Genomic DNA, 8812 nt, shown 5'->3' on the forward strand with positions numbered 1-8812 from the left:
TTTGTTTCTATTAGAAGTAGAATGAATTCACGCCTCGGCCAGCGCGTTCTGTAAAGAGCAGCAGGACGGGGATTTTATGAAACGAGCCGGATATTTTAGCCCCGGGTCCTGAAAAAGCACCGGTCTAGTTGTTATGGGAACCGGGCGACCGGATCAAGGGGGGCAGCCGGTCCGGCGAGGCAGATTCACAGGACCAGACGCACCCAGGTGCCACTGAAAGGGTTAATTCTGAGGCAGGGGCAGCCAGACTGTATTATCTGGAGACAGGCAGGCAGGGGTTAATGTGCTCCCGGGGCCCGCCTAGTTTTGGGGAGGAGTCGTGTTAACTGGCGTGAAATAGACACTCGGGGCAGAAAGCGCTTCACTCCGCGCAGGCACCATGTCCCCCAAAAACATTGTTATCTTCGGGGCCACTGGCATGACCGGCCAGGCCACCCTGGCACAAGCTCTGGACGCAGGTACCGGGTTGGAATGGGTGGCCAGGAGGGGGGTACAGTCACGTTATGAAAGGGTTAACGGTGTAGAACTGGGGGAAACTCCGAATTAGGAAACGTGGGGTAAATCGAGACAGTTTCCCAAAGAGCTTACAATCTAGTGGTGGAACTGGAAGGCATTCTGTGGCAGCTGCCCCATGTGGGGTAACTGGGCTGGTCACAGGGGTCATCTACTCAGTGGGCAGCCTTGACCCGGGGCACCTAGCCGGATTATCTGCCCCATTGGCGCGGGGCGGGTGCTGCCCCATCGGCCTGAATATAGAGGTAATCTAATTTATTGTGATTACGGTAACCGGGATATCGCCGCCCAACAGCGGGGGATTCGGGGGGCCGCGTCTCCTGTCTGGGTGCAGAGACCTCCGTGAAAACTGTATCCGTATAACCCCTCCCATTACGCCGTATAACCCCTCCCATTACGCCCTATAACCCCTCCCATTACGCCGTATAACCCCTCCCATTATGCCGTATAACCCCTCCCATTATGCCGTATAACCCCTCCTATTGCCCCTCTTATTACCCCCTATAACCCTCTCCATCTGAAGCCTTTTGCGTTGGTTTACTTTCCATGTCTTTGACGGGGTGTCTGGAGTAACATGACCTTTATACAGCGTTTCCCCCCCTGCCTGGATCCTTGCAGCAGATCCAATGCTTTTACTGAGCGCCCATGGGCTGCCCAGGTGCGAAGCTCTTCAGTTACTGACGCCTGCCTTTCTTCACCTGCTATAGGTGGGGTATCTTGGGGGGAGAATGTTGCCAGCCCCCTCTTTTGTGGATAAACACCCCCCCCCCCGAGGGGTAAGAAGTGGCCGCCGCTCAGATCTGGCCAGAATCTGTCTGCCGAGTCATGCCCTCCCGGGTGCAGCGCTGAGATAAAGCTTCACCTCTCCACCCTCCGCGGGGTAATGATTAACCCCACTGGGCATTAATACCCCAACCACGCAAATCAAGGCACCCAGAGGGGGTTTAAATGACCCCCCCCCCCATTAGGGGGTCTTCCTGTACCCCCCTCTCCTTTTTGTATCAAGCGACAAATTTTTTGGGTTTCTCAAAGATTTTTTGTAAGTTGGGAACCTGCAGGGGCAACCGCAAGTTCCATAACCACCCCGGCCATTCATAGCTGCCAACAATCCCAGATTTTCTTGGACAGTCCCTTTCTTTCTGCTTATCGTAACCCTGTAGTTGCGGAGTAAGCGTTTTTTGACCATTCCAAGTTGCTCTGTTTGCGAATCTTATCTCCGCAGCCATCGCTGTCGCTCTTATCCTCGCTGGCCGGCTGTGAAAGTAAAACCCCCAGCCCCGGACCCCCTCCACGCCACCCCATGCATGACACAGCATCCCCATACCTGCCAGGGGTCCCTGTTTAGCTTGCCCAGTCCCTCTGATGCCCCTCTCTCTCGGAGACAGGGGGGTCAATTGCCAGGCAGGAAGAAAGGAGAGGGAGGATGGCATGGAGAGCGTGAGGGATGGAGTGAGCATGTATGTATGTATGTATGTATGTATGTATGTGTGGGTGTGTTAGCATGTGTGTTGGTGTGTTTGTGCGCAGCATGAGTTTGTTTAGTGCAAGAGTGTGTGTGTTGGGTACAAGGGGGGGTAAAGGGGCCGCTTGGCTTCACCTGCCCATTGGCCAGAGGGTACCAGCTCTCCTTTACCCGATGCCCCCCTCTCTCCTCCCCCTGATGCCCCCTCTCTCCTCCCCCTGATGCCCCTCTCTCCCCCCCGATGCCCCTCTTTTCTCGGAGGTGAGAATGTTTGCTGGGTATGAGGGGATCGCAGGGTTCTACAGCCCTAAAAGCCCCGATAATGTGTATAGAAACAGCAGGGAACGGCTTTATAAACTAAACGGGGGAAATAAACCCCATTATTCTTCTACTAAATGCCCCCCTCAGTTACACTGATACCCCGCGAGGGGGCACATAGCCCCGGCGTGAGGTGTTGGGCGGTGGGCATTGAAACGTTTGTTCTTGTTGCAGGGTATAACGTCACCGTCCTGGTCAGAGACCCGTCTCGTCTCCCTTCGGACCGGAAGCCGGCGAGAGTGGTTGTCGGGGACGTGCTGAACAAGCAGGACGTCGGGAAGGCGGTGGAGGGGCAGGACGCGGCGCTCATCATCCTCGGGACCCGCAATGATCTTGGTGACTAAACCCACGGCTCCTGCCCCCTCCCTATTCTTATTAACCCCCCCCGGTCTAATTACCCCCCATATTGCGTTGGGCATTTATATAGATCCTTCTTTATTTGTGTAGCACAATGTACAGATCAAATAGTCTTCATCTCCATAGCAACAGTGGGAATGGCTGTTGGTTGCTAGGGTGATAAGATAACTTTTAAAAGTTTGCGACCAGAGGGTTGCGCCGTCACCCAATCCACATCCATACTCGGAGGTGACTGAGAGAAGGAGCTTAAAACGGATCACGCATCACCTCCCATATCAGATTAAAAATACCTTTTCAACAATATCACTGTTTGCTTTTTTGCCCCCATAATATAATGTCTTCAGCCGTTTGTTCTCCCTCTATTATCTGATCTCCAACACCCCGACTCCTTATCATACTGCCTGCAGGGAGCAATAGAATGACAGTCACTTGTCACATGACTTAATCACATGACTGACCGCAATAGTAGCCTCTAGGTCTGCAGATAAAGGAAGTTAAAACCAGGGGGGTTATATTACTGTATACAGCGCTGGGGGTTATATTACTGTATACAGCGCTGGGGGGTTATATTACTGTATACAGCGCTGGGGGTTATATTACTGTATACAGCGCTGGGGAGTTATATTACTGTATACAGCGCTGGGGAGTTATATTACTGTATACAGCGCTGGGGGTTATATTACTGTATACAGTGCTGGGGGTTATATTACTGTATACAGCGCTGGGGGTTATATTACTGTATAGAGCGCTGGGGCTTATATTACTGTATACAGCGCTGGGGGGTTATATTACTGTATACAGTGCTAGGGGTTATATTACTGTATACAGCGCTGGGGGGTTATATTACTGTATACAGCGCTGGGGGGTTATATTACTGTATACAGTGCTGGGGGTTATATTACTGTATACAGCGCTGGGGGTTATATTACTGTATACAGCGCTGGGGGTTATATTACTGTATACAGCGCTGGGGGTTATATTACTGTATACAGCGCTGGGGGTTATATTACTGTATACAGCGCTGGGGGGTTATATTACTGTATACAGCGCTGGGGGTTATATTACTGTATACAGTGCTAGGGGTTACATTACTGTATACAGCGCTGGGGGTTATATTACTGTATACAGCGCTGGGGGGTTATATTACTGTATACAGTGCTAGGGGTTATATTACTGTATACAGCGCTGGGGGGTTATATTACTGTATACAGCGCTGGGGGGTTATATTACTGTATACAGCGCTGGGGGTTATATTACTGTATACAGTTCTGGGGGGTTATATTACTGTATACAGCGCTGGGGGGTTATATTACGGTATACAGCGCTGGGGGTTATATTACTGTATACAGCGCTGGGGGGTTATATTACTGTATACAGCGCTGGTGGTTATATTACTGTATACAGCGCTGGGGGTTATATTACTGTATACAGCGCTGGGGGTTATATTACTGTATACAGCGCTGGGGGTTATATTACTGTATACAGCGCTGGGGGTTATATTACTGTATACAGTGCTGGGGGGTTATATTACTGTATACAGTGCTGGGGGTTATATTACTGTATACAGCGCTGGGGGTTATATCACTGTATACAGTGCTGGGGGTTATATTACTGTATACAGTGCTGGGGGTTATATTACTGTATACAGCGCTGGGGGGGTTATATTACTGTATACAGTGCTGGGGGTTATATTACTGTATACAGCGCTGGGGGTTATATTACTGTATACAGCGCTGGGGGTTATATTACTGTATACAGCGCTGGGGGTTATATTACTGTATACAGCGCTGGGGGGTTATATTACTGTATACAGCGCTGGGGGTTATATTGTATACAGCGCTGGGGGGTTATATTACTGTATACAGCGCTGGGGGGTTATATTACTGTATACAGCGCTGGGGGTTATATTGTATACATCGCTGGGGGGGTTATATTACTGTATACAGCGCTGGGGGGTATATTACTGTATACAGCGCTGGGGGTTATATTACTGTATACAGTGCTGGGGGGTTATATTACTGTATACAGCGCTGGGGGGTTATATTATTGTATACAGTGTCGGGGGTTATATTACTGTATACAGCGCTGGGGGGTTATATTACTGTATACAGTGCTGGGGTTATATTACTGTATACAGCGTTGGGGGGTATTACTGTATACAGCGCTGGGGGGTTATATTACTGTATACAGTGCTGGGGGGGTATATTACTGTATACAGCGCTGGGGGTTATATTACTGTATACAGCGCTGGGGGGTGATATTACTGTATACAGCACTGGGGGTTATATTACTGTATACAGCGCTGGGGGTTATATTACTGTATACAGCGCTGGGGGGTTATATTACTGTATACAGCGCTGGGGGTTATATTACTGTATACAGCGCTGGGGGTTATATTACTGTATACAGCGCTGGGGGTTATATTACTGTATACAGCGCTGGGGGGTTATATTACTGTATACAGTGCTGGGGGTTATATTACTGTATACAGCGCTGGGGGTTATATTACTGTATACAGCGCTGGGGGTTATATTACTGTATACAGCGCTGGGGGGTTATATTACTGTATACAGTGCTGGGGGTTATATTACTGTATACAGCGCTGGGGGGTTATATTACTGTATACAACGCTGGGGGTTATATTACTGTATACAGCGCTAGGGGTTATATTACTGTATACAGCGCTGGGGGGGTGATATTACTGTATACAGCGCTGGGGGGGTTATATTACTGTATACAGCGCGGGGGGTTATATTACTGTATACAGTGCTGGGGGGTTATATTACTGTATACAGCGCTGGGGGTTATTACTGTATACAGCGCTGTGGGGTTATATTACTGTATACAGCGCTGGGGGTTATATTACTGTATACAGCGCTGGGGGGTTATATTACTGTATACAGTGCTGGGGGTTATATTACTGTATACAGCGCTGGGGGTTATATTACTGTATACAGCGCTGGGGGTTATATTACTGTATACAGTGCTGGGGGTTATATTACTGTATACAGCGCTGGGGGTTATATTACTGTATACAGCGCTGGGGGTTATATTACTGTATACAGCGCTGGGGGTTATATTACTGTATACAGCGCTGGGGGTTATATTACTGTATACAGCGCTGGGGGTTATATTACTGTATACAGCGCTGGGGGTTATATTACTGTATACAGCGCTGGGGGTTATATTACTGTATACAGCGCTGGGGGTTATATTACTGTATACAGCGCTGGGGGTTATATTACTGTATACAGCGCTGGGGGGTTATATTACTGTATACAGCGCTGGGGGTTATATTACTGTATACAGTGCTGGGGGTTATATTAATGTATACAGCGCTGGGGGTTATATTACTGTATACAGTGCTGGGGGTTATATTATTGTATACAGCGCTGGGGGTTATATTACTGTATACAGCGCTGGGGGTTATATTACTGTATACAGCGCCGGGGGGGGTGATATTACTGTAACACAAGGTGTATTTATTGGACTTGGCACTCAGAACTGTCCTTTGTAGGATCCATCTACTCTCAGCATTGCATTAACATGATTTCGGTCTCTTTTTGTTTGAAGCGCCCACGACTATGATGTCAGAAGGAACGCGGAACATCGTGGAGGCCATGAAGGGCCAGGGGATCCGCAAGGTGGTGGCCTGCATGTCGTGTGAGTACGCGGGGGCCGGCCGGTCTTTATCGCGGGTTCAGATAACCATGTGACCTCGGAGGGCAGTTTTCTGGCGCTGCTGCACTGTGCTCGTTATAAATAAAGGGGCATTATCGTTTAAATAATGACATCACATGCGTATTATCTGCCCCGGTGATATGCCCCCCTCACGTGTTTGTAATTCATAGGTTTTTGCTTTTTTTCCTCCCCGTCGCAGCCTTCCTGTTTTGGGACTTCTCGAAGATTCCTCCCCCGATGCGGTCGGTCACCGAGGACCACATACGGATGCAGCAGGTTCTAAAGGAGTCCGGCCTGGACTACGTGGCTGTACTTCCTCCCCACATCGATGGTGAGCCTCATGAGTTAATACCCCCCCCCATACTGCAAGGGGCAGCAATATGTAAAATATACAGGTTCCGGGGGGAAAAATGGCCGGCGGTGGGCATTGGGTGCGAAGAAGGCCGGTGCCACGTGAGAAAGGGCTCGGTGGACTAAGTCACTGAGGAACCGTGACGGGGGCCATACTAGTAAAGGCAGGGGGGGGGCAGAAGATTGGGGGCATTAGCGGATATTTCTTTTTCTTGTAGTTCCAGGTCTGACCTTCGGGGGGCGACAGAGATCCGCGGCTGGATTATTTATTTTATGGCATTTTTGTACATTTTACCAGATTCTCGGGTTTTGTTCTCGTTTTTCGCAGCCGGCAAACCCTTCACTGGTGACTACACGGTGAGCGTGGAAAGCCGGGGAGGAAAAATGATCTCCGTCCACGACCTCGGCCACTTCTTCCTGCGCTGCCTTTCCACCGACGACTACGACGGGAAGAACGTGACCGTGTCTCGGGATTACGCCTAGCGGGGGGTTTAAATCCGCCAAATTACCAAAAAATTACATTTAAAAAGTGGGCTTAAAAGTGGACCTTTCGCCCCAAAACAGCAAAAACTTCTAGCATAGCTTCCAGATAACCCGATTTAGTCAGGACTGCCTAGAGAGCAAATTCAGGATCCCATTAGCTGTCCTGATTGGTTGCGGGGGCCCCTGGGATGTGAGACGGGGGGCTGGGGGGGGCCCTGGGACACATTATTGCACCTGATCTCTATTAGTTGATATGTGGGGTTTAATAACTGGTGCAGGACTCCGAAGAGTCCCAATAGCAAAAAAACCCATCAGCTGGGTGTAGCGGCTGCCCTCCTTCGTGTTTAGTGAATAGGGTTGTTTGGGGGGGATGGGTCCACTTTTGGTGTCCATTAAAAGCTCCCGGGATCGGAGACTTCATTTCATTTCCAATAAAGTTATTTGTAGGATAAAAAAAAAACATTTTATCGTTAGCCGTGATTTCGCTTTCACCTGCCGGTGCCCTCCTCTTTCTACCCCAACGCCCCCCCTCGTCCCCCCTCAATACCCAGAGCAAGGGGCAATTTCTGTCCAGCCTCGGCCCCCCTTGCCGCTGGAAGATGGCGATTCCCTCGCCGCGGCTCGGGGTCAGGCGGGAATTCTGCCGTCTCGGTGCTTTACGTGACTTGCAGCTCGTTCAGATCGCGTCTCGTAAAGAGACTTATGTTCCAGCCCTGCCCGGGGGGGCGACGCAGGGCACGGCCGCCCAGTAGAGATGTCAGAGCGGAGACCAAGCTCTGGATGTGGTTTACCGTGTTTATATTATATTTATTACCCTATATATGTTTATTATATGCGTGTAACACGCGCTGGGATGTATTCTGCTTCTTCTGCCGCGGGCCGGATCCGTGTTAGTAACAGATTAACCTCCTTGGAGCGGGAGGGGGGCCGGGTGAGCGATGTCTCTCGCTCCTCCCTCTCTCCTGCTGTCTCACTCGCTTGCTGTCTATGTGTCTCGCTCTCCTGCTCCTGTTGTCTGTCTCTCTCTCTCCCTCCCTCTCTCTATATCTCTCTCTCCTGCTGTCTCGGACTCTCCCTCTCTCTACGTCTCTCTCTCCCTCTCTCCTGCTGTCTCTCTCCCTCTCTCCTGCTGTCTCTCTCTCCCTCTCTCCTGCTGTCTCTCTCTCCCTCTCTCCTGCTGTCTCTCTCCCTCTCTCCTGCTGTCTCTCTCTCCCTCTCTCCTGCTGTCTCTCTCTCCCTCTCTCCTGCTGTCTCTCTCTCCCTCTCTCCTGCTGTCTCTCTCTCCCCTGCTGTCTCTCTCTCCCTCTCTCCTGCTGTCTCTCTCTCTTCTCCAGCCCCCATGCTCACCTCCCCCACCCCTGTGGGCTTGTCGTGCGTCCCCTCCGACTCCCCGGCTGCCCACCGGCGTCCCAGACGTTGTGAGTCACGCGGTCCCCGCTATCACGAGGCCGAGCACGGTGACGATAATACATACATCGCACATACCGTGTGTATCCCAGGGGCGCCGGGAACACGCGTGTTAAACCAGACTGCAGATTAGGTAACATTGTAACAGCATATTAACACGGAACAGTGGGAGGGGTTTATAGGGAGCAGTGGGAGGGTTATAGGGAGGAGTTATAAGAAGGGTTATATGAGGTCATGTAT

The 8812-nt window shown here is 50.5% G+C and overlaps 1 protein-coding gene across 1 annotated transcript; it reads left to right on the top strand.

The window, feature by feature from the left end:
• The first annotated feature begins 311 nt into the window (after positions 1-311).
• On the top strand, positions 312-7625 carry BLVRB (biliverdin reductase B). The gene is made up of 5 exons (XM_053472848.1): positions 312-458; positions 2468-2629; positions 6224-6313; positions 6531-6662; positions 7011-7625. The coding sequence occupies exons 1-5, from the start codon at positions 380-382 to the stop codon at positions 7163-7165; spliced, it is 618 nt and encodes a 205-aa protein (XP_053328823.1). The 5' UTR covers positions 312-379; the 3' UTR covers positions 7166-7625.
• Positions 7626-8812: the final 1187 nt, after the last annotated feature.

The sequence above is a fragment of the Spea bombifrons genome, chromosome 8 (assembly GCF_027358695.1).
Source record: "Spea bombifrons isolate aSpeBom1 chromosome 8, aSpeBom1.2.pri, whole genome shotgun sequence".
Lineage (NCBI taxonomy): Eukaryota > Metazoa > Chordata > Amphibia > Anura > Pelobatidae > Spea > Spea bombifrons.

Coding starts and splice junctions, on each gene's coding strand:
- BLVRB (XM_053472848.1), top strand. CDS start 380: ATGTCCCCCAAAAACATTGTTATCTTCGGGGCCACTGGCATGACCGGC. Junction 2,630..6,223: donor CGGGACCCGCAATGATCTTG/GTGACTAAACCC, acceptor TTTTGTTTGAAG/CGCCCACGACTATGATGTCA. Junction 6,663..7,010: donor ACTTCCTCCCCACATCGATG/GTGAGCCTCATG, acceptor CGTTTTTCGCAG/CCGGCAAACCCTTCACTGGT.